Source organism: Manacus candei, unplaced genomic scaffold, assembly GCF_025592945.1.
Source record: "Manacus candei isolate 608988 ecotype Guabito, Panama unplaced genomic scaffold, ASM2559294v1 h1tg000086l, whole genome shotgun sequence".
Taxonomy (NCBI): Eukaryota; Metazoa; Chordata; class Aves; order Passeriformes; family Pipridae; genus Manacus; species Manacus candei.
In genome coordinates this window covers 7,570,279-7,594,277 of record NW_026138134.1, presented here as the reverse complement: position 1 = coordinate 7,594,277, position 23,999 = coordinate 7,570,279, and the positions used below count along the sequence as shown (strand labels likewise).

The window sequence follows — 23,999 nt, the reverse complement described above, 5'->3', positions numbered from 1 at the left end:
TAAAACTCCTTATTAGAGCACCTGAAACCACCAGGGACCTGCACCTGATTAGACATCTTACACATTTCCAGAGGGGCAGGTTGCAGCTGCCCTGATCTGCACGATGTTGTGGGATATCCTCACTTGCTGTCCCAGAAGCTGCCCTAGACTTGTGCTTGGCCAGAACACCCACTGCTGATGGGGCAACAGGAGCTCAGGAACTCTCTCACATGCACCTCTTTTCAGAGGGTGAGTGCACTGGTCTGACGCTCCAAGGACTGAAAATCCCCATGCAGGGAAGAGGGAGGTGCCTAGGCAGGCCAGAGAGAAACACTCGTGGGCCATCAGGCCTGGACTATCTCTTCCTGAGCCTCGACACAGCCAATTTACACCAAGGAACCAAATGCAAAAGGATGTGGATACCGTTCCTCTTTTCAGTTTCCCGGCCTTGGCCAGGGAAAACAAAGCTTTTCCTTGACACTGCACTCCACTCAAAGCCACAGGAACCTCTGTGCAAAACTTCCCTCTTTCATGCCTCTCCTCCAAAGCCTTTCTTCCTTCTTGATTAGTTTTATGCAAAGTGCCCAACTGATGATGCCAATGAGACTTCGGGCAGAAATCCATCTATTTCTCCCCTCCATCTCTTAATTAACATGTGGACTTTAATTACATTTCCTATTTTCATGACAAAATATGTCTCTCTCCTGAACTTGCCCCTCCTCGAGATCATTACGAGAGCTCTTAATAATAATCACCATCATCTGTGTACCCTGAGAGTGAGGGGGGGCACCCGCTCCATCTTCCCAAGTTAGCCCATCCCACATAGCCCCCGGCCATTCAGCCCTTGAAGAGCCACGTGCTCTGGTCCTGTGCCAATGGAGAGGGGTGGAAGCAGTGCTAACAGGTTGGCATGACATATTGCCAGGGCTGGATAGTGCCTGAAGGTTTTGGCTTCAGCGAAAGACGTTACAATTCAAGGGAGCACACAGGAAAAAAGTCAGTTTGGGAGGTATTAGGGATTCTTTTGTTTTCAAAGGTAAGGATGGGCCACCCTTCTGCTGAAGCTGTATCCTCACTGTCTATACAAGGCATAGCAAACACTGCTAGGGAGCTTTGCAATAACACTCAGCTGGCTCACAGACTTAGGCAGTAAAAAAACAAGGAAAACTTTCTAATAAACCCCCCCATTCTCACTGATTCAGCCACTAGAAAAGCAATCACCTTAGTAAATCACAAAACAACTATTTCCAAGGAAAAAGCGAAAACCGAGGAATCAGTCCCTATACATTCTGATGGGAGCAGGCAAGAAGCTGATACAATTTACCCAAGCATGGACCTGGTGCAATCAGGTTTCCATGAAACTCTGGCATTTGTCTACAGGTCACTCAAACCACCATCACTCTCCTCACAAGTCTGGAAACCCCACTCGGATACATTCTGCCATGGCAGGTACACTGAGTCCTGCACTGCCATCGACCCTGTGTTTGCAAACTCAAAATCAGAATTAGCTCTCAGATTGACTATTTTATCTGAATGTGCAAAATTCACCAGGCAGCTGGTGGCTTTGTCAACTCACAGAGGTCCAGGAAATGAGGTTTTTCCTTAGTTGTTACTTGACCCCTCCTACTTTCAGCGCTCCTCAAAGACAATCTTTATCCCTCCCAGCAGCAAACAGTAAGGTAATACCAAACTGAATACCAAACTATGCCATGTTTGCTTTAGTTTGCAGACAGACAGAAGACAGCAAGCTCCCCACTTCTTCCATTGTCAAATTCTAAAGAATCAGCAATACCCCAGATACAGAGAAGACATGACATCAGGTTCTTGGGACAGAGGCAATAAGGGCAGCATCAAGGTTATCACAACAGAAATGACTATAAGTATGGCCCAGACACAGTCCACAAGGCAAGGACTGCATGATCCAAATGTACAGCTAAGTGCATCATGCATAATTTGGACAGAAAGAAGAGCTCCCAGCAGAGCTCCATGCAAGGGCAGCAAGCATACCATGAGCACAGATAGTGTGTCTGCTGCTTGTAGAAAACTCTATTCCTCCTCACAGTCACACAGTGCAAGAAAGCCAAGCTAATTGCCCAAGCAAGAGAGTGTTGATAAGTGTGGCAGAAGGGAGATGATGCCCCTTTAAATGTGACTAAATTGTTGTCAACGGATCTGCCATGGTAGAGGAGTTAATCCCCCCCAAGCTCCTCTCAGCCACCGTGATGGGATAATTAGATGCGAGGGCTCAGCACAGATGATGCTCCGGTCGCTTAGCAACTAATGGTTTCCATGGAAATAGCAAAGCACAGCCTTCGGAGCAGCAAGTGAGCAGTGCAGCAGGGCAGAGAAAGATGCCTTAAACTCCTGCACTCATCCTCTCCTCCAGAATCACTCTGAGGCCTCGAGGTATTAAGGAAATAAGAAGGGGGTGCCTTAAAGATACAATATCCCTGTTTTAAGCGGTAGTACTAAGAGAAGGTTTTTTCTCAGACTAAACTTTCACTGACATGGTCCTCCCAATCTCAGTGACTCTGCACTAGCAGGACAAGCAAGTCTGAATCTCACAGAGTGGTCTTATGCAGAGGCTTATGCCCCAACACATAGGTCATCCTGCTACAAGCAGCTGAGTGTGATTCCAGCATCAATTCTTGCACCTGGGGGCTAAGAAGTGAAACACATACAAACACAAATGTATTTGCATTTTCGGCACTGTCACATAAGCAGCCGTGTATAGGCATCCAACCTGGCTCTGAACCAGCAGGCAAAGGAGGTTTCCTTTCGATTCTGCAGCTTCACAACACATATAAAAGTGACACCACCTATATGTGGTATGGAGAGTTTCACCAGAATAACAGAGATCAAATACATTCACCTTAACCCAAGACTGTCATCTGGTACTTCCTTCAACGTCACCAATTCCTACTGCCTTACTACCACTGCTCCCTGCTCAAGTCAGTGTCCCACTGTTTCCAAGAATTGCAGCCATGACCTGCAGCACCTGCACTAAATACCACACGTGCTGTGCAGCTGCACGGCACGATCCTGTCATCTCACAAACTGAGCAGAGACAAGTTCTGTTTGCATTTTGACAAGAGAGCTCCGGGACACTGAGTTGGGGCTATTGATTCAGTACTAGGTGGTCTTCATCACCCTCACATGATGCAGGGATGGCCTGCATTACTGCCTGTTTGCACATGACAGCCCTATGTCTTAAAGCTTTGCAAACCTCTCAGGTCCTGATGGCACAGAAGGAGGTCTGGAAGCTCATATTGCAAAAACAAGCCCTGCTTTCCTCCCCTCCCCTGCATCCAGCCCCGCACTTGTGACACAGGACGAGGCATCCCTTTCAAAGACGGCGAGCAGACTGTGCCTTGGGCACTGGCTGCAGCACTCGCTGCTTTTCTCCTCCCCAGTGGGAGGAGACTTGGCAGCACGCACTGGCTTCGCTGTGTGCCATCTCCTCTTGGGAGAAAGAAATGGCGAACGGGTCAGACCCCTCCCTCGGGCAACACGTACTGCCAGCCAGGGGCAGCCAGGCTGGGCTCTGGAACCCCTGCGTATGTCAGTCAAAGCCATCGACTCACAGACAGCCTGTAGCTCCTTTCTCCCCTCGCTGTGCACAGCACCTCACCCTCTCTGCAAACCTGGGCGATGCCGGTTGTGACACCCAGGAGGGATGGAGCATCCCATCGGCCAGCCTGCACAGACAGCCAACTTAGCCACCAGCCAAGTCCCCTCCCTGGAGTCCTGTCCTGATCCGCCCAATGTTTCAAGAAGGCACCGGAGCAGAGACACCAAAAAAGTCACAGGCCGTTTCAGACTCTGTCCCCTATGGTGTTCAAAGGGGGAAATCAAAGGGAAATGCCGTGCTTTGTTCCGCAGGGGAGAGGCACGAAAGGTGAGTGGCGGCAAGCCCGGCAGAACCAGTTGCTTCAATCGTCCTCCAGCTCACCTTTGATGTGGTTTTAAAAATCAGGGAGGAGGGGCAGAGACCCGAGTTCAGCTCTTTTACTGCAACTTCACAGAATTTGAGGACGTGGGGGGTAAGAGGCCGCCTTTCCCCTGCCAGAAAAATAGTGTATCCACTGAGAGAGAAGAGAATATGGCTAATAAAAAAGGCTGTGATGCTCATCAAGTATATGTGTGGTGTTCTCATATCCCAAGGAGGCTATGAACAGCTATGTTGATACTGGTACTATAGGTAGTACTATAGGTAGTACCAGGGACACACCAGGCATCTGCAGGAATAACCAGGCACACTGATACAGCCCCTGGTTCCATGCCAATGAAGTGACCATCTCTCACCAGTCACAGCCTTCTTCCTGTCTCATGTTCCCTATCTTCAAGCCCACCCATGCTTTCCCCGTTGCCTCTCTAACAGAAAGGACTGTTTTTAACCCCAGCCCATGCAAATCCTGAGAGCTCTTTCTATATTACAGTCACACCATCAGCCACTCTGCAGCACGGGGAACTGAAGCAATACTAAGATAGCAGGAATGGCCCTGTGCAAGGATAAGCCACCTACTGTATACCCTGTACTAGGAAGAGGGGAAAAAAGACTAATTACTTAATTGGAAATTAATCTCTATTCTACTACAGTAAAAAAGTATATCTAAACCCCAGACTTGATTGGCATGACCAGTATCCACAAGGGTTCCCACAAAGTCCAATGAGTTTGTTTCCAAAAAAACACCATCAGCAGGGCAAAGCAAAGACAAGAGATGATATCCTTGATATCCCGATGTCACCATAGACAAGCAGAAGTCACTCTGTACAAATTCAAAGCTTTCAAACTCTGAAGAATGCCACAGCCATCGAGCCAAACTCAAGTAACAACTCTGAGTCAGAAAGCAAGTTATAGAGCTGCCCTATCTTCAGGGGAGAGAGCAAGCTTGCATCCAACATCTTTCAGAAACAGGAGCAAATGCAGTGTCTCTGGCTTGCTAAGAAGACTCCACAGAGCAAATTCACATGAAGCCATAAGCCTGGCTGAAGGCATCTGCCTACACCTTACACAAAAGTCAGACACCCTGAGAAGCAATTGACCACACCTGTAGTTATGCCTTGAGTTTGAAATATCTTTTCTCGTGATTTGCAAACAGTCAGTTTTAATCTGAAATGCCAGGAAATGGGAATCAGCAAGGAACAAGAACTGCACTTGCCCCTGACCTCAACTTGCAGCCTTACAAAACTTCTCTCTAGTTATTGTGCTTACAAGGTGTGTGGGAGTAGGTGAGACCGATTTTCAGTTAAACTATCCCATTAATTGGCTTCTGTGCAGGTAACACTCACCTGGAAAGAGCTGACTTTGAAGAATCCAGATGTTCTGAGCCAAGACACCTCCAGCTTGTCACCTCTCTATGTTTCCAGCTTCCTTTATGATGCAAAGATGCTGGGTGCTTTGGCCTTCTGCATGTGACAACAGGTTCTCTTCTATCTTCTGTTCCACCTTCTAAAGCTAGAAGAGGGGGCAAAAAATGAGATGGCTTTAGGATACAAGCATGAGCCCCTGGAAAAACCACAAGGCATAATTACAGATTGACAGATTTACATTTTATGTCACAAATTGGCTCTATCAGTCTGACCAAAATCCCTTTTCCCTGGGAAAGCAGGGGTAGCAAGGCAGAGCTCAGAGGTTACTGTGCTTTCACCCAGAATACACACATACAAACCAATGGGACTGGGATTCAGCAACTGAATGGCCAAAGGCAAAATTAAGGCCTCACACACACAGGCCTTTATAGGTTTTTCCTAAACCTAATGGAAAGGTTCATGGTTGCAAACATACCTATTTAAAATATTCTTAGGCTTTAAGCTGGAAACCAACACTTCTGTTTCCAGTCTTGCTTCATGGCACAGACCAGGCAGACCACAGGGCTCAGCTCCTGCTTTGCCTGTGTTTGTTATGGCAGCACCTCAAATCTCTACCAGTAGGTAGTAAACATTACCACATGGGGGAATGCTTTCCATTGCTGCAGCAGAGGCAGGAAATATTAGCAAGCTCTTTTCACACCTTTTTTTTCAAGAAGGGTCTAAGTACAACTGTTCAGGGCTTCTCTAGGTGGAACACTATCATATTATGTTATACCCAACCCTCTTCCCCTTCCCTGGTGTTACTTACCAGTTTCACACACCTTCTCTGAGGACACAGTTACCAGTACAACCTTCTCTGAGGACACAGAAACCCGGGGAAAGATGGGAAAAAGAAAACTCTGATCAGCTGCAGAGGAAACTCTGATCAGCTGCAGCTGCTCTGTAGCAGCTTTTGCTGGAGAGCCCCCACCCAACTCCAGGGGCACCGACTCTGAGCAAGCTACAGGTGAATTCACTGCAAAATGCCAGCTCACACGGCCTCTGGTGGCCAAGCCATGGGCTCCAGTTATCCTCCTCCAGCTCTGCCAGGCTGCTCTTCCCAGGGCATCTCCTGCTAAGTGGCACAGAGAACCATGTCTTCCCATGGGCAAGTCCATCACCTGAATATTCTTCCGTCTTTTACTTATCAGTGCCTCACAGGTTGCCCCACATGCTTTTCAAAAGCCATGCCTGTCTGAAGAGCAAGCAGGTCAAGAGATTTCATCTGCAAGCAAGGTCTAGCTATTGCAGGACTTCTTTTACTCCCCGTCCCCAAAATACTCACATTGTTCTGAGATTATTAACATAACTGCATCCAGTCTAGCCCCCTGGAGTGAGATTCTTTCTGAATTACCAAAGGTTAGGTAGGTAGATGAGGTGTCTATGTGAGCGTGCACGTAGATAGCCATAAACTTAATGAACTACCGTGCCTCAGCTGATGCACACACCACTGTGTGAGTTTGACTCAAGGTAGAAAGGGAAAAGCAACTTTGTGGTGCAGCAGGTCAAGTGATATGTGGTAAATTATTAAACTATAGTAGCCAGATTGTTTGCAACACATCCCAAGTCAAATACCAGACTCCAGTCTCAGGAAGGGAAAAGGGCTTTGATTGGGGTGCACAGGGTTTTTGAGGAAAGCAGATGAGTAGGTCCTGCTCACACCTGAAGGCTCTAACAGGGACCACGTTGTTTCCACTAACAACTGAACTTTGTCACACAAGGGTGGAAAAAGCTGTGCTACTGTAGTCTTTTGCATTTAGCGAAAGCAAAGACATACTGATTGATATTTGTGGATTGCCTAACAAGAACTAAGCAAACCCTGATACAGTGTAAATTATCACACTATTGAAGGGGCAAAACTGAGCATGCCAGATCCTTCTCTGCCCTTTGAAGGTTTTCTCTTTAAGAAGAGCTTAGTCTGGTGTTTGACTTATTTTTCAACAGCCCATCTCAAAAGATGCAAAGGGTGAGAATAGTGACAGCAAAAAGCGCAGGAACATTTGGCCCCAAGCCCAGCAGAGCAAGCCTGCAGTGGGGAAAAGCGCCTTCCCCTTTTCTTTCATCATGCAGAAAAAAACCAAACAACTCAAATCCAAACTTTTGATGCAAGGGTCACAGAATTCCCTTTTAAGCTGAGATTCTCCTAACACCATGGCACTAATATTATGGCACAATCTTTTCCAGCAATTGCCAAAACCAGCCTCTTTCTGTTCATCTCCTTGCTCAGATGAACAACAAGTCCCTGATGTGTTCCTCTGCTATGAGCATAACTTCATCCTCCTACAACATGCTCAGCATATGTAGAGTCTGAAATCTAATTCCTGCTGGTACTAAGCCAAGGCTTGGATTTTGATTTGAAGCTGCTCTATTTCCATACGTGTCACCTACCTCCGCTGTGCCCCAAGTGATGGCAAGCGGGTGAATAGTATGAGTATGTATTGCAAGCACCCATTCATAGCATAGACGTGAATGCTGCAGACATTATGGCCCAAGTAACAATTGCAACTTCCTCCCTCTTCCTCCCCCCCTCTGTTTGGTCTAGGATTCCTTTGGGCTCCCTTCATCTGAAACACGTACCATGTATTTTCAAACCAAGCCTATTTTCTCAGGTGCTGCCACAGGCAGCGTCCCAAGAACTGTATGTGGAAAGTATGAGCATTGTGACCTAAGGACTCAAATTTAGAAGGGGAGAGGAGGAAGATGAGCAATCTAATTTCTTTCAGTAAGGCAAGATTTTGTCCAGCTGCACATCTCAAGTTGCAGAGGCATTTTGACATGTGGCACCTGCTATGACTAACACAAAGTCCTCCACACAAGCTGTTGCCTCTTGCAATGTTCTTGTGGTGCAGAGGATTAAACGGTGGGTTGATCTGTTCACTGTTGATCTGAGACAAAGGGTCTCGGCCCACAGGCTGAGCAGCAGAGAACGCATTAGCTGAGTGAGAGGTGTTATTCTAAGCCATGGAATAGGGCTTTTGCATTCCAGCTGTAAAACCAATGGGAAGAATTCACATAACTGGACTGAGAGAGCTACTTTCACCTGCATGCCCATGAGTGCATAGAGGAACAATGTTAAAAGTGATGTGATCAAGTGCAAATGCACACACTAGGACGGTAGCTTCCCTGACAAGGGAACAAACCAAGGAGTGTCTGCACAGTTAATGTCACCTGAGTCACTGCAGCAGTCACAGAAACATTTAGGTTGCAAAAGACCTCCAAGATCATCAAGTCCAACCTATGACCAAGCACTACCATGTCAACTAGACTGTGGCACTAAGTGCCATGTCCAGTCTTTCCTTAAACACCTCCAATGACAGTGACTCCACCACCTCCCTGCACAGTCCATTCCATCTAATCACCCTTTCTGTGAAGAAATTCTCCCTAATGTCCAACCTAAATCTCCCCTGGAGCAGCTTAAGACTGTATCCTCTTGTCCTATTGCTGGTTGCCTGGGAGAAGAGCCCGATCCCCACGTGGCTACAACCTCCTTTCAGGGAGTTGTAGAGAGTGATAAGGACATCCCTGAGCCTCCTCCAGGTCGAACAACCCCAGCTCCCTCAGCTGCTCCCTCGCAGGACTTGCGTTCCATACCCTTCACCAGCTTCGCTGCCCCTCTCTGGACATGAGATACAGGTCGCAGAGACACAGGCGGACATGAGACACAGGCGGCTGCCAGCGCGGTGTGCAGGGCCCGCAGCGCTGGATGGCAGCACTGAGGCGGCTCCGCTGCGCTCCGAGGGCTGGCTCTGCCGCCGCGCCTGCGCCCGCGGCTCCGCGCCATGGCCGTGCACTACTGCGGGCTGTGCCGCCGCACGGCCTTCACGGGCCGCCGGCACCGCTACAGCGCGGGGCACCGCCGTCGCCTGCGGGACGCGCTGGTCCGACTGCAGGAGGCGGCGGCGGCGGCGCGGGCGGCGGCGGCCGATGTGGGCTCTGCCGTGCGGCCCTACGACCCGGCGGAGCACGACGGGCGCGTCTGGTGCCCGTGCTGCGGGCGCGGCGTGCGGCGGGACGGGCGGCGCGGGGGGCTGGCGCTGCCGCAGGCCGGGCTGCTGCGGCATCTGGCCGGGTGCGTGGGCAGGGACCGGGCGGGTGGGCGCTGCCGCAGGCCGGGCTGCTGCGGCACGGCCGGCGCTGACGGTGTCCCGGTTCGCGCAGGCCCGAGCACCGGCGGGAGACGGCGCGGTTCTGGCGGGAGAACCGGGCGGAGGCGGCGCTGCGGGAGCGGTGCCTGGTGCCGACCGAGGAGTACGAGCAGTTCGCGCGGGCGCTGGAGCGGGCGCTGGCCGAGCACCAGCAGCGGGAGGAGGAGCGGATCCGCCAGGTACCGCCTGCCGCCCCCGCAGCGACCCCGGTCCGGCCCCCGCCGCGGCCCGGCCCCGCCTCACCCGCGCTGTCCCCGCAGATGGCGGCCGACATCCGGGAGGCCGAGCGCCGGCAGCGGGAGACGGTGCAGGCCGCGCTCCAGGTCGGTGAGCTGTATCCTGCCCTGGCTGCGCCCCGGCGGGGACCGGGCATCGCACTGCGTGCCCTTACTGGAACCGGGTGCGCTCGGGAGGGGCTGAGGGCAGCCGGGTGGGGGCTTTGCTCAGTACCAGAAATACTCTTCTTTTTTCCTGAATCGCACTCAGCTTCAAACAGAGGCAGAACGTTGTGCAGGACCTTCTGTCTGCAGCCCCCCCGCAGGACCTGAACGGTGAGTACTGCTTCCCTTAGGCTGACGTGTTCCTACTCAAAGCACCCGATGAGGCCGCGGCAGCTGCCAGAGTTGACACTGTTGTCACCAGGATCTTATAATCCTTGGCAAATTCTTGTCTACACTACAGTAAGCACTGGCCTCTATTCCAGGGACACCTCTCACGATGCAGAGCAGCCCGGCCTGAGCGGGACGCAGACAGGACCTGACTTATCCTGGATGGAAGCAGGACAGGCTCTGACCTTCATTGGCCACCAGGTAAGGGTGACTGGCTAACAAGCATGACTTCAGTTTAACTGCAGTTCTACAGCATGTGTCACAAAGCAAAACAAGGAGTGCAGTCCCTGTCACGGAAAAAAACAGCTTTGTGGATTTGGGCAGGCAGCTAGTCCAGTTTCAGTTATCCACTCTTAACTTTCATTAAGTAAATGTTCACTAATATGCCCTGAAAAAAACAAATGCTCCTAAAAGAAAGTAGAGAACAGCTTCCCTCTGTCTTTCTGCAACAGAACATGTTTCTGGAAGGGAAGGCACACAATACCCTTCTGTTCAAAGATACTCATCAGATTCTCATTAGCATTTTATGTTTCTTTTAACAGGAAACAGAAGGAAAAGGAAATGTCCACACAGGTAATCGCACCTGCATCACAACTCACTGGGTTGCTACCTCTTGGCTTGCATATTTAACAGGGATAACTTAAAGCAGTTTTGAAGCAGTTGCAGCATAACCAGGAGGTGCTCACTCTCCTGGCAATATTTGACATACTAGAGGAGAAGAAAACACTTCTGTGTTATGAAAATTCTGTTAGTACTGCTGCTGTGGGAAATGTAAGATTTAGGGTGTGATCTGCTGTGGCCTTAACTGAGGAAACCAGCTCCTTTTTCTTACAACACCCAGACTTGACTTTTCCTTTGCTACTTGCTTGGTAGGGTGACCAGAGGGATGGGGGAAGAAGGGATGCTTTTCCCTATCAGTTTAGGATAACTTCAGTGGCTAAATAAGTGTTCCCTGTGACTTCTAGGAGCAAAACCTCCATGGCTAACAGAAGAAGAGGATGGAACCAAACAAGAGATTGGACCTTCCTATGAGGAATTTCTCAGACAAAGTGAGCAGCTTGCACACCTTTCAGTTAACCTTACAGTCACTTTACCAAACTAGAGAACTAAAAGCAATTTGACTGAAAAACTTTTGCTGAACAAAACACTTGAGGCTTTGAGCAACCTGGTCTAGAGAAAGGTGCCCCTATCCATGCCACATGATCATCCAGTTCCCTTCCAACCCAAACCACTCTACAATTCTATGATTTTTTTTTTTTCAGAGGAGAAGCAGAAGCTGAAAAAGCTCCCAGCGGAACGTGTTGGTGCCAACTTTGACCATACCTCTCAGACAAGCGACAGCTGGCTTCCTTCCTTCGGGCGGGTTTGGAATCACGGCAGGAGGTGGCAATCCAGGTGAGCTTCAGGGCAACACAGGTAGATGCCAAGTGGAGGGTTTGTGGTTTCCGTCCATGCAAGCTACTCCTGGAGCAGGCTCTGTGGTAGCAGCAAGCATAAGATGTCTTGTCGCTTGAGTTACGTCAGGCAGTGCTCAGTCCAGGCAGTGTCACTCTTGCCCTGAAGCAGCAAAGGGGTGGCTTGCAAGGTGAAGCATGGTCATGGCTGTAGCGGCTGCACACGTGAAGGCACCTGCCTCATTTTGCTTGGCTCACCTTTCAGACCCAGGTGCTGTTCCACTGGCAACTTTTAATGTGCTAGAACTGTGTCAGCTACTTGGAGAGCCTGCTACTGCCCACTGACATAATAAAAATACTGAGTGAACTCCCATGCTAAAACACTGTGCACAGCACTGTCTTACTTGTTTGAGGCAGTGTTCATTCTCTCTCTCTCTAAAGGCTGCTGCAATCTGACTTCTATGCTCTCTTTCAGGCACCAGTTTAGAACTGAATCAGGGGAAAAGAAGAAAAGGTGATCAGATGAAAAACACCAAAGATGCAGCTCTGTTGTGGAAAGCTGGACTGTAGGTAGCTGTGCTTGGTCCCCTGAAGGCAAGGTGACCTCAGTACAGTTACATGTCCTGCCAGTAAGGACAGGCTACTGCAGATGCTGTATCTTCATTATCAGAAAGCCTGTTTTATACAACAAGTGCTGCCAGTGGCCTACGCTGACATGGAGCATGACATCCCATTAACGAACTTTTTGAGAAATAAAGTTTTTTTTTAAAATGTCCCTGTGTTTGTAGACCAACTGAAACTCATTTCAAATGCAGGGTTTGCTCTGCAGGCAACTAATGCCAGGTGCCAGATGTTTTCATTCCAACTTATATTGCTTTCCTTAATTCTAACATTCTTTGTTTCACATGGTTTAATACGATTGGCTGCTGTAGGTGATGCAAAAGTTCCTTCCCTTTTTGCAATATAAAAGCACGTTCAAAGTACACTTGTAACTGTGTGTAAAGGCAAAAACTGGCTGGTAGAGGACGACAGCCATGACTGGTACCAGAATCCACTATTAATAACGCATCAGTAACGAAACATACACATTCTTGGAAAAGCAAGAAAAATTATATCAGTAATTTTATTACGTGCATCTACATATGACCCCTTGTTGATAAGGTCACTGGAGAACCTGCAAAGCAAGAAGTCCCAAATCAGAAAACCAGGTCAAAGCAGGGTAGCACAATGCAAACAGTCTGACAGCTTTGTTCCAGCAGGAACACTTGACACGTATCCACTGCCCTGCAGCTCACATTCCCTCATCCGATGGGCACAGGGACAGAATCACCAGTTGCTCTTTAATTCTGGAGAACCGATGTTTCCAGTAACGCCCCCCAGAATGTCACTCAGAATGCAAACAATATACTCTCGAGTGTCTGGAAGAACAGCCCCCCCCCAGCCACGCCAGAGCTGCCCCCTACACAGCACATAGCCATCTGTTAGCTCGGACAGCACAACCCAGCTCTGTCTGCTAGCTCTGATGGCACAACTCAGCTCCTCCTCAGCGCCCAGCCTCACCTCCCTATGCATCCTCCCCTGCAGCAGGCGCATCTCCACCTTTCGTGTTTCGGGTGTAGATCACTTGGGCGCGGTGCTTGGAAACCAGTTTGATCAAACCTACAAAAAAGAAGGAAATTATGTGAGCATGCATATACTGACACATGCCAAGGACATTGTGCTCCCTCCTAGAGAGGCAGTACAACGTGCAAGATGAAATACCAGAGCGTAGCAGCTTATACGAGGCTTTCATTCTGATCTGGCGGCAGTTATGTCACAGCCTGTCCTTCTGGGAGCACTTTCTTAGTACAGCAATGCCACTGCATGCAGCAGAACTGCTGCTCCATACTTTGGAGCACTTCTGAAACACAAGCTAAGGCAGTGGCTCCCCAAACCATGTCAATTTGCACATGGAGCAGTTCAGATGCTGCAGGAAACCTGCTAAATGAGCAAGGAAAAGAAAATAGCCGAGTCTGCAGAAGCAGCTTTCTGTTTTTCCAGTTTTGAGTGCTCACCTTTGCTGAGCAGCTCCTGGAGGGCAGCCCGGGCCAAGGAGCCTCGAATCTTGAGCCTCTCTGAGACAACTGCAGGTGTGATGAGCTTGTAGTTGGGCACTTCTTTGCACAGTTTGTCGTAAGTGGCCTTGTCAAAGAGGACAAGGTTGTTCAACTTGTCTCTGACTTTCCCCTTAGACCACTTCTACTTGAAAAGAGAAAGAGAACAATGCCCCATAAGCCATCTTCTAAACAAGAACAAAAGATCGAGTTTAAGGATGCCCCAATAACTGCACCATCAAATGTTTCCATATCATATTAAACTACTAATGAGATGCACAAAATGGCCTTTGTAAACGAAATGTTTTTTATACGAAAATGTTGCAAATAATACCTGCAGTATCTGCAAATAAAAGGACTACAGCCTTCTGCTACTCGGTTTTAACACCGTTATGTCCAACTTGTTGGCAGATGAAGAGACTGCTCCTCTAACAACACGATGCCCCCGTCCGGCCATCACCCGCGCTCAAGGCCCGGCCACGCCGCCCGCGGCCCCGCCCGCTGCCCGAGCCCTCGGCCCCGCCGGCTCCCACCTTCTTCTTGGCTTTGCCGCCGGACTTATTGACCGGGTCCTTGTCCTTCTTGGCGGACTTGCCCGCGTCCTTCTTCTTCTTGTCGTCTTTGGGCGGCTGCGAGGAGGGAAGAAGGGTGGGGGGTGAGCGGCGGGCGCGGGGCCGCGCCCCGAGAAGCCCCGCACGGGTTCCCGCCCTGCTCAGGGAGCCGCCGGCGCCGTTCGAGGGGTCCCGGCCCGTCCCACCGCCCGCGCCCCGGCCCGGCCCGGCTCACCATGGTGCAAGCACGGCTGCTCCGCAAGATGTCGGCGAGAAAGGAAGGGCCCGGCGTGCGGCGTGGGCGGGCCCCGGGCGGGCCGCGCGTCACTGCCGGGGCGGGCGGAGCCACTGCCGGGGCAGGGCCATGGCGATCTTCAGCGTCTACGTGGTGAACAAGGCGGGCGGCCTTATCTACCAGCTGGACCACTACGCGCCCCGCGCCGACACCGAGAAGACGTTCAGCTTCCCGCTCGACCTCGTCCTGCGCCCGCACGACGAGCGCGTCGTCGTCGCCTTCGGGCAGCGCGACGGCATCCGCGGTGCGGCGGGCGGGGAGGGCCGGCCAGGCCGGGCTGAGTGAGTGAGCGAGTGAGTGACAGATTGACTGAGTGACTGACAGACTGACCGATGCCGCCGCGCTGTCCCCGCAGTGGGTCACGCCGTACTCGCCATCAACGGCGCCGAGGTCAACGGGCGCTTCACGGCGGACGGGAAGGACGTGCTGGAGTTCCTGGGCAACCCCGCCAACTACCCGGTGTCCATCCGCTTCGGCCGCCACCGCCTCTCCTCCAACGAGAAGCTCATGCTGGCCTCCATGTTCCACTCGTGAGTCAGGATGGGCCGTGAGGGGACGAGGATGCCACGGGCAGGGGTGGTGAGGGGCGCTGAAGGTCCTGTGCCCACAGGCTGTTCGCCATCGGATCGCAGCTGTCCCCCGAGGTTGGGAGCTCTGGGATCGAGATGCTCGAGACTGACACCTTCAAACTGCACTGCTTCCAGACGCTGACAGGTACAGTCCGGCCCCAGGCACCCAGCACCACTCTGCTGTGCCAGGGCTGTCACTGTGCTCGGCCTTCCTTATGTTCCTGGCATTATGGCTCTAGGGATCAAATTCATGGTTCTTGCTGACCCGAGACAGACGGGGATAGATGCTCTTCTCCGCAAAATCTATGAGATTTACTCTGACTTCGCTTTGAAGAATCCTTTCTACTCCCTGGAGATGCCAATCAGGTAAGGAAAAGCCCACTTTTCGTAACCCGTCTGCAACCCCTCATTGCTTTCTGCCTGGGCAGTAACAAATGCAGACAGCCCTTAAGTGAAGTAGCAAGGCAGACCCAAAGGCTGAGGGAAGGGGAAGCCACAGCACACTGCTGCAGGGACAGGACGCTGACCTGAGCTCTTTCCGGCGCTGTTCTGCTGGGGAAGTGGGAGGTACACTTCCCTGGCACTCACCCTGCTGTCCTAACTTAACACTCAGGCCTATAGAAAGAGCTTTAATCTTAATTAAGGACCAAGCCAAAGCTCAGCAACAGTGAGTTGTGTCACAACTTCCCAGATCTCTCCTTGAAGGATGCAGTCTCAAAGGATCTGGAGATCTTATCTTTCTTAGCTTGGTCCATAGGTAAAGTCATCCCTTTTGCTTTTCTGACTGTTTCAGGTGTGAATTGTTTGATCAGAACTTGAAACTTGCTCTGGAGGTGGCAGAGAAAGCTGGACCTTTCGGACCTGGATCATAGAGAAAGCCTTGCCTGTTGCTCAGACTCCTTACTCTTGAAGAGTGGGGCCTCTCTCTTCCCTGGCTGGCCTCTCACAGAGCTCTCCCCTCCACAGCAGAGACTGCACATCCCCAAAACATGCTTCATTATCTCCCAGGATACCATTTTATCACCTTTGTTGTGAAACTTACCTTAAACAGATTTCTTAGCACTGTTTACATTGGGCCACAGGGGCTTATTCTGCTGTTGCAGCTCCACTGCACTCGGATGAAGGAGGATGCTGGTCCATGGCCTTACCAAAGTCAGTGGTTTTCTTTCCTGTCATAACTGTACATATGTATTTTTCCTGTATAGCTCTAACTTATGGTCTTGCAGAGAGTTTCTATACAGAAATAATAAGTGTTCATTAAAGAGGTGAATGGCTGTTTGCTTTCTGTTGGCGGGTACATTTGTGCCAGTGGCACCTCAAGAGGATAAATGAGTTTTGGTGGTTTTGCTTAAGAAAACCGGGGCCCTTGTGACACTGCTCCATTTTTATTTCACAGATAGAAGATCATATAATTAAGTACAAAATTTAATTTACTTCCATTGTTTTAATTAAGGCTGACTAACTACTCTTGCAACCAAGCTGTTCAGCAAAGTACCTGCATGCAGGTTCTTCACAAGTTGAACTTGCCTCTTTCAGGACCCTAAAGCAGTAAATCCTTTTGGGGAAAAACAAGAATACACAACAAACTCTCATTTAAAAACCTGAGTGTACTTATTGCAGAGTGCTGGATCTGACTGCTCAAGGCTCTCCACAGTGGCTCTGCTACGGTTGACTTGGAGGCAACGTAAGCCACTGCCCGCTGCCACGAGAGATGCAGCTCTTGACCAAAACCACCCTAGACTACACACCTTGTACTGAAAAAAAACCCCCCAATGCTACAAATAGAGGTTATCACAAAACCCAGCTGCAGAAATTGTGTGTTGGCGGTGGCTACTGTCACAATTCCTGCAGCAGGGGCAGTTTTCCTGGCTGATTTGCAGAGCACTCGCTACGAGCTGACTTGGCGGCAGCTGCCTCCCCTGCAAATCATTAACACTGAACACAGACATCACACCGGGCAGGAGCACTTCACTAGAAGGAGCTTCTTTAAATGCCACGAATTCCCTGGAAACGTGCCTGTTCCTAAGTGCTGTGGAGAGCCCAGCCACAACATATCCCACCATTCGCTTCTCCACAGCAACACTCGCTTGCTCCTAACAACTACTCCTTGGTACAGCTAAAGCCTCACTGCTGTCAGAGCAGCCGTGAGGCTGGACTGCAGTTGTCACAATTCCCTGCTCTGCCACTGTCCTGGGGCCAAGTGCACACGGAGCTCACGCCAAGTGACCTGGGACAGCTGCGCTTACGGCAGCTGGACCAGGTGGACACAGGTGGCAAAGGCTCAGTTCAGGGACCCCTGAGCAGCGAAGCTGAACTGATTAATGTCTCAGTTCGTGGCTGAGACAAACAGTAACGACAAAACTAAAGGTAAGCGCACCTGAAGCCGGTCATTTCAGACCATTTGTAGTGGGGAAGCTCAGGCTGCAGAGCCTGCTCGCTTCATCAGCAGTGCTGTGAGAAAGAGGTACAGTAAAATCATTGCAAATGTAAACTAGATGAATTATCACATCTCAAGGGAAAAAGTGATCAGTAGCAGGAACCTTGTGCCCTCAGGCACCTGACAGTGGTTGAGAAGCTGAGACATTTTTATCTAGGTTGCAGCAATAGGTAAACTCATTCCTAGGCTAGTTAAACAAAAAATGAGCATCATTCACGTCAGCGTGGGAACATCCTTTTCACCGAGCAGCTTATCCTCAGTCAGCCTTCTTGGGAATCCGGCCCATCTTGGTGCGGATGTTCCGCAGGAAGAAGAAAGCCACTGTGCTACAAATACAGGTGATTTCGGCTACCCAGAAGGCTGTGGCCCAGCTGTAGTGCTTAGCAATTGTACTGAATGGCAATCCAGCCAGGAAACCCCCAACTGCAAGGAAAAACAAACAGAAAGCTAGCAATGCTTGTGTGCACCAATTTTATCTGCCAATACTTGCTTTTGCATGTACAAACATTCCTAAAGCCTGGTTTGAACTTAAAGCCCAACGCAAAACCTGTTGGGCACAGCAGGAAGCACCCCTGGGGCTCCCAGCTCCATTATCTCTGCACCTTAGGTGACCTCCCATGATCAGTAACTTGGCAACCAGGGGCTAGACTATGCATCACCAAAAACGTGCAAGGGTTTTGTTTGTTTCTCGGGGAAATGGGTGTAACTCACCGTTGGCCATGAGGGCCACTATGGCATGGGAGGTGCCGCACAGGTTGGCAGGGGCACTTTCGTTGGCTATGACCCCAAACAGGGCAATCGGCCCATATGAGGAGAACCCAAACACGGCTCCCAGAGTCAGGATCCACAGCTGTCAAAATAAGTTAAGATAAGAAACAGGATCTGTGCACCTCACCACTGTCAGCCAGCAGCTGCTGACAGTTCTTAGATCCCACACACGGTACCAGGGAGTTCTGACATGTTTAGACTGACACCAGCTCCCTGGCCTGCAGCCAAAAGAGCTCAAGCCTGTACAGACCCCACATACACGCAGCCCAGCTGCATCTCCACCACTCCGTCTGTGGCCAGTGCAAGCTCTCCTCCCTCCCACAGCTCTGCCCCCCACACTGTGTAACACATCCTGTGCCGATTTGCAAGAAGGAAACAGAATATCAGAGACAGGTAATGACCCTGTGAAAGCACAGGAGAGAGCTGTGAATCAGGTTGCTTTCATAAATAATCCTGGATACACCAACTGACAGCTTTTCTCAGTTTAGATGCATGCTACTAATCAGAGCATCTTTATTTGTGAGACACCTCTCTCTGATAACCTCTATGCTACTAAACCGAGAACCAAAAAAGCCAAAACCAACCCAACAGTCTGAACTTCAGTGTTAGCTTATGCTCTAAGAAACCTACTTGGCCCAAAATTATCAGTCTCTTGTTTGCACAACAAAGGATAAGTAACACCCCTACATTACAGTATGCTTTTTGAACTGTAAAAATAATTTCAAAAATCCCAGAAGGAAGTAAGTGCCATCTCATCTTCCAGATATAAAACAGAAATGACGAATTAGGAAATCACTTGCCAGAAACTAAGCAGGAATACATCTGCCAGAGCAGAATCATTCTTCCTGATCTCACCCACAAGACCCCTTAAGTGGCTATATTTTACCTAACAATCAGAAGTCCTCAGAATCTTCTTTATAAGAACTTTAAAGATTTATATTTAGACTTTTAAAGTCAGTGTAATCAAATTATTTTAAGAAAAGGTTTCTTTTACCAAACTTACAGTAATCTCTTCTCAGGGCCCTGGTTCTAAGTTCTGAGGCGCTAACCAACCTCCCAGGATAGGAGTAAGGCAGACCAGGGAAAGAAGAAACAGGTAGAGGGAGAAAAAATGCAAGCAGAAACCTCATGTTCTTTTAGGCCTGTAAGATCAGCTAGAGGCTGCAAGGCTACAGTCCAGAAGTGGGTTTCCTGAAGAAGAAATAAAAAAGGAAAGGACAAAAGAAGTTTCATTTAGTTAGCAATCATGAGGGCAGATGCAAAAACAGCTGGTAAGGCAGGCTGCCCACGCCAAGCAGGAGCAGCCCAAGTCAGTGCTTCTCTGTAGCACAAAGAAACCCTTGGGAAGGGTGAAGAAAACAGTCAGGTTCCCTCTCATCAAACCTCCCTGTTCAAGGGCTATCCCTACAGCTGATGGCCAGCTGCTGCACGTGGATTACCTTGGGAGAGTTGCCTGTGACTGTGACCCGAAAGAGAAACATGGACACACACATCCCAGCCATCATGGAAAGCAGCAGTGCATGCCGAGGATTCCCGTGGCTTGACAGACCCACCTGTAACACAGGAAGGAAAGCTGAGAGTGAGAAATTGGAGGGACCTCCTTCCTTTTATACCTGTAGTGACTAACACCATCCATACAGTCCAGTCAGAAACACAGATGGCACATCATCAGCACACCATGCACAAGGCAGAACTGGGTATGGGCCTGTTTCTCAGTCGTACCCACAGGGATGCCACCCTGCCCGAACCCCTTAGTGAAGCAGCTCAGATTGATGCTGTGTTACCTGCCCAGCACACCTGAAGGTGCACATTACTTACTCTTGCTACTGCTCTGTCAGAAAGGTATCCAGCAGCAATGCTTCCCACCAGGCCCCCAATCTCCAAGGCACTCATGTAGGAACTGCCTAGAATGCAGGTGAAGTAAAGAACAGCCCATCAGGTTTGGTATAAACAGCAAAGCTGCTGTGGACATCAGACTAGCCCCACTGTTGTCAGCTCACAGTGAGCTCGAGCAGCTCTATTGGACACGACCCTCTGGCTCATCCTTGTTCAGGAATGTCTGTCTGCCATCCTAGGAGGGTCCTGGCACCGGGGGCTTTGTGCACACAGTAACTACATCACTGAGTTATTTAAACACCTGCGTGTATCTAAGCAGACAACTAGAAAGTAGGCAAACAAGTCCCTCAGGTGGAGAGGCATCTGTCCTTCTCCTGTACCCAGGCAAGCTCTGGGCAACACCTCCCAGACAGCAGCAAAATGTAGCTTTGCATCTTACCCACAAGCATGGACTGTCCCCTCTCCTGGATCAGGAAGAGCTGTCCCCAGTCAGTACAGCACGTTTTGACTCCAAAAACGACCAGGTAGCCTGTCGAGAGCACCCAGAGGTACGGCGAGAGCAGCAGCTCTGTCAAGGTGCTGTTGTCACTGGAGGAACCTGCAGGAAGGTCGGGAGGAGCATTACCACAGCTCGAGCACAGCTGCTGAACCACACAGACAGATCTGCAGGCAGGATCCATGCACGAGAACATCCCCACTCAGGGAGATATTCACAGATGCTGCTTTACCTCCCCTTGTTCTGGTGATTTCAGAATCTTTTCTGTCATTTTATGCCACATTCATTAAAGATTTGAAAAGAATAATTAAAACACAACTCCCAGGAATTTTCTGTATTGTGGTTGCCAATAAACCCCTTACGAAGGTTGTTAGAAAATTTATCAGCTTCTTCAGATTCTCTGGGAGAGTTTTTAAGCTGTGCCTGTGAAAGCCACTGCACAGACCCAAAAAAAGATGCTGACTTTCAGGCGCTACCTTGATTTTTGCATCAGTCTTCCAGAACACCAACAAACCTGCTCTCTCCAGAGAACACTCCAGGGAAGCAATATTCTTTTCTTATGCAAAAGGGTCAAGTCTGGCAGCACAGGCATCATGGGGCAGTGTGGCACATAAGCTGAGTTTCCACTGGCCTTTAAAATACAACAGCAATCTTGTGTCGCAATTCCCTTCTACCTGTTCTGCTTTCAGAGAATCACCACACTCAGTGATCTGAGCAAACATTTACTAACTAGACGTCCTAGGTTAGGACAGAAACACTGAGCAGAGTCCACTGTGAGCCAGGGGTCAAGAGAACCCATGGCGGGGTGAGGGGAGAATCACCTGCCCCCTGCCTATGCAGACGAGCAGAAGGTCAGGCTTAAGGAAGCATTCCCTGCTGTTGTGTTTTTCTCTCTCCAGCACTCCACTAAGACTGCACTCACAATCTGAGCGCACGAGGCCCCAAGAAAACCAGGGCACTGGCAGCAGGAAGACATGACTCACAGGGGGAGAGCCAGCCATGAGCTTCTCAGTGACACACAGGTGGCTGCTGGTAGGCTGAGGAGCAGGGCTAAGAGAGATCAGGCTCTTTGCCTGCTCTGCAACAGTCTCAGGAGCCCTCACACCATTCCCTTCCCACAGGATCACACTGGCCCTTGGTTTATACAATTTGTAACTTCAACACAGCAGCTCAACAGTTACGAGAATAAAACTCCCAAAAATCAACCGCTTAACGCGTGACTGCCAAGCTGTGATTTCAGGAACTGGGAAGGATGGGGGTCTCTGTACACCGAGAGCCACACACCTGTGCCAGAACAGACAGAAGACACCGCACCTTTTCCCATGGCTGCCCGTCACATGTGAAGTCACATGCTCACCTTTCTTCCCTTTCTTGGCTCCTTGTTCAATGTTGGGCAACCCAACATCCGACGGCTCGTTTTTAATCAGGACAAGGCAAACAAAAGAGACAACCACGCAGGTGAAGCCAGAGGAGGACAAAGTCATGCGCCAATTGTAGTTCATAGACACGAGAGCAGCGACAATGGGGCCTAAGCCTCCAGCCAAGTTCATGCTTGCAGACAGGATTGCCCACCAAGTCCCAAACTGGGAAGGCTCAAACCACTGTGCAACAAGAAGAAAAACAGCGTGAGGTGTAAGAGAGTGACAGCACACCTGAAAATCCTCCCTTGAGGCCCATGCTTTGGGGTTGGAGCAATTCAGACAGTGATCTACAAAAGCAGGTAGAGGGAGCACCCACACTTCACTACTTTAGTCATGCAGGGAACTCCAAACATTACTCAAGTGTCAGCATAAGAGCCTGACAGGTGCTCACACTGTGAGCCAGCTCAGAGTCACTTCCATTTACAGATCATGAAACTGAGACGTGGGCCAGGAGAGGTAAATTTAAGAGCACATGGTTCTGCGTACTCACTTTGCTAGGAACTGTGTAGTCCTGGAGAGGTCTGCTGGCTGCGGACCATGGATGGATATGCAGAGAGTCACGGGGTAACTTTAGGACTCGCTGCTGCATTAAGTATCAGGCATAATGGGCTCTGTGTTGCAACAAGTACTAGGAGCCAGAACCACCTGGGTCGTTCTTGTCAGCAGGAAAATGTCTGAGAGCTACATTCGTGAATGTCTTCAGGAAATGCCATGGCTGATGTTTCTGTTATTAGGGACCTTCTTTTCCGTGCATGCAACCATCCTGAACAGCCCTTTTCTCATCCCTTAGGTGAGGCTGGGTGCCTGGCAGAAGGGCAAGGCAGTTGTTCATCTCTGCCCCACCCCATTCCACACGTACGTGCAGTACATGCATTCCTGGATTTTATATCTTCCATGAGGGATCAGCACAAAGCTAACCAACCTCCTTTCCTTCTGTTTCCTTCCTCCTTTCCTATCTGTTCCCTTAAGTCTGTCACAAAGCCCAAGTACGCAGAGCTTAGAGAGTCACCTCACACTGTTCCTCCACGTTACCCGGTTTTATACCTGAACAGCCTGCAGTTTGGAATTCCTGCGTGCAAATGGAACTCTGCTCACTGCCCCCTCCCCTGCAGCAAACCATCGCAGCAGCAGATGAGCAGTCCTCTGTGTCCACGCTTAAAATATTTAATTCCAACAAAGTCCATCTCTACAGGGCAGAACTCTGTTACCAGAGGATGTTACTCACCAAACAGAATCAGACTCGAGGTACATATGGGCAGGGGCTACAGACCGAATCTCTGCTATAATAAGCAGATCCCTGTGCACAGAAACTTGTTCCACAGGCAGCAGAAAGTACAGATAGTACTTCTGACCTCCTTGGCTAGAAGGGAGCAGGAAGAGATGCAAGTTCCTCTGGATTCAGAGCAAGCATGGTCTGCACAGCCCTGCTGCCAGGACAGGTCAGGAGAGCAGAGACAAGTTTCCCCCCCCTTTCCCCACACTCACCTTCCTCAGGATCTTCCCGCAGGGTGGCCAGCCCAGCCCCTGGGCCAGGCCGTTGAGGAACCAGAGCCCGGCGAAGGCCGTGACGGTGGAACTCCAGGAGAAGACCACGTTGACCAAGCCCACCATGAGGAGGCCGGAGGAGAAGAGCCAGCGGGCGCTCATCTGGTCCGAGAGGACGCCGCTGATGAACTTGCTGATGGCGTAGGCTGCGGACTGGCTGCTGGTGATGAGACCTGCGGCGGGCAGAGCCCGGGGGGCGCTTCAGCCCGCGGCACGGCCCCCCGGGGCCGGCGGGGCGGCGGGGGCCGGGACCGGCACTCACCCAGATCGTCCTTCCCCAGCGGCACCTCGGCCATGACAGCGGGCATGACGAACGAGAAGGTTTTGCGGTTGAAGTAGTACAGCGTGTACCCCACGAACATGGCCGCGAAGATCACGGTCCGGTACCGCCCGTACCCGCCGGCCGCCATCGCGCCGCGCTCCCGCGGGCACGGACCGGAGCGCGGAGCGCGGACCTCGGCACGGCCCGGCCCCGCCCCGCCCCGCGGAAGTCCCGCCCCGCCCCGCCCC

The 23,999-nt window shown here is 50.6% G+C and overlaps 5 protein-coding genes across 7 annotated transcripts in view; 2 read left to right on the top strand and 3 right to left on the bottom strand.

The window, feature by feature from the left end:
• Positions 1–5,414, bottom strand: part of BCL9L (BCL9 like) — a 62,705-nt gene extending 57,291 nt beyond the window's left edge. Inside the window, exon 1 of one of the 2 annotated variants that reach the window (XM_051812336.1) lies at positions 5,272–5,414. The gene's annotated coding sequence lies outside the window, so the exon portion shown is untranslated. The remainder of the gene's footprint in view (positions 1–5,271) is intronic. The other variant, XM_051812335.1, reaches the window with a different exon arrangement.
• Positions 5,415–8,940: 3,526 nt separating this feature from the next.
• CENATAC (centrosomal AT-AC splicing factor) lies at positions 8,941–12,253 on the top strand. The gene is made up of 9 exons (XM_051812373.1): positions 8,941–9,400; positions 9,490–9,655; positions 9,737–9,799; positions 9,963–10,027; positions 10,180–10,285; positions 10,627–10,657; positions 11,050–11,133; positions 11,347–11,479; positions 11,954–12,253. Exons 1-9 carry the CDS (start codon positions 9,111–9,113, stop codon positions 11,994–11,996), a joined length of 981 nt encoding a protein of 326 aa, XP_051668333.1. The 5' UTR covers positions 8,941–9,110; the 3' UTR covers positions 11,997–12,253.
• Positions 12,254–12,566: 313 nt separating this feature from the next.
• Positions 12,567–14,486, bottom strand: RPS25 (ribosomal protein S25). The gene is made up of 5 exons (XM_051812382.1): positions 14,358–14,486; positions 14,105–14,200; positions 13,533–13,716; positions 13,039–13,137; positions 12,567–12,652 (listed from the first exon to the last, which is right to left on the bottom strand). Exons 1-4 carry the CDS (start codon positions 14,358–14,360, stop codon positions 13,043–13,045), a joined length of 378 nt encoding a protein of 125 aa, XP_051668342.1. The 5' UTR covers positions 14,361–14,486; the 3' UTR covers positions 12,567–12,652; positions 13,039–13,042.
• TRAPPC4 (trafficking protein particle complex subunit 4) lies at positions 14,487–16,251 on the top strand. The gene is made up of 5 exons (XM_051812380.1): positions 14,487–14,661; positions 14,773–14,947; positions 15,028–15,131; positions 15,226–15,352; positions 15,780–16,251. The coding sequence occupies exons 1-5, from the start codon at positions 14,487–14,489 to the stop codon at positions 15,856–15,858; spliced, it is 660 nt and encodes a 219-aa protein (XP_051668340.1). The 3' UTR covers positions 15,859–16,251.
• Positions 16,252–16,352: 101 nt separating this feature from the next.
• On the bottom strand, positions 16,353–23,967 carry SLC37A4 (solute carrier family 37 member 4). Of its 2 annotated transcripts, XM_051812357.1 has the most exons (9): positions 23,752–23,967; positions 23,430–23,662; positions 21,881–22,124; positions 20,467–20,625; positions 20,010–20,095; positions 19,631–19,744; positions 19,317–19,382; positions 18,135–18,273; positions 16,353–17,846 (listed from the first exon to the last, which is right to left on the bottom strand). In XM_051812357.1, the coding sequence occupies exons 1-9, from the start codon at positions 23,897–23,899 to the stop codon at positions 17,680–17,682; spliced, it is 1,356 nt and encodes a 451-aa protein (XP_051668317.1). In that variant the 5' UTR covers positions 23,900–23,967; the 3' UTR covers positions 16,353–17,679. The 2 variants fall into 2 exon arrangements, with proteins under 2 accessions (XP_051668317.1, XP_051668318.1); XM_051812358.1 differs by lacking the exon at positions 19,317–19,382.
• Positions 23,968–23,999: the final 32 nt, after the last annotated feature.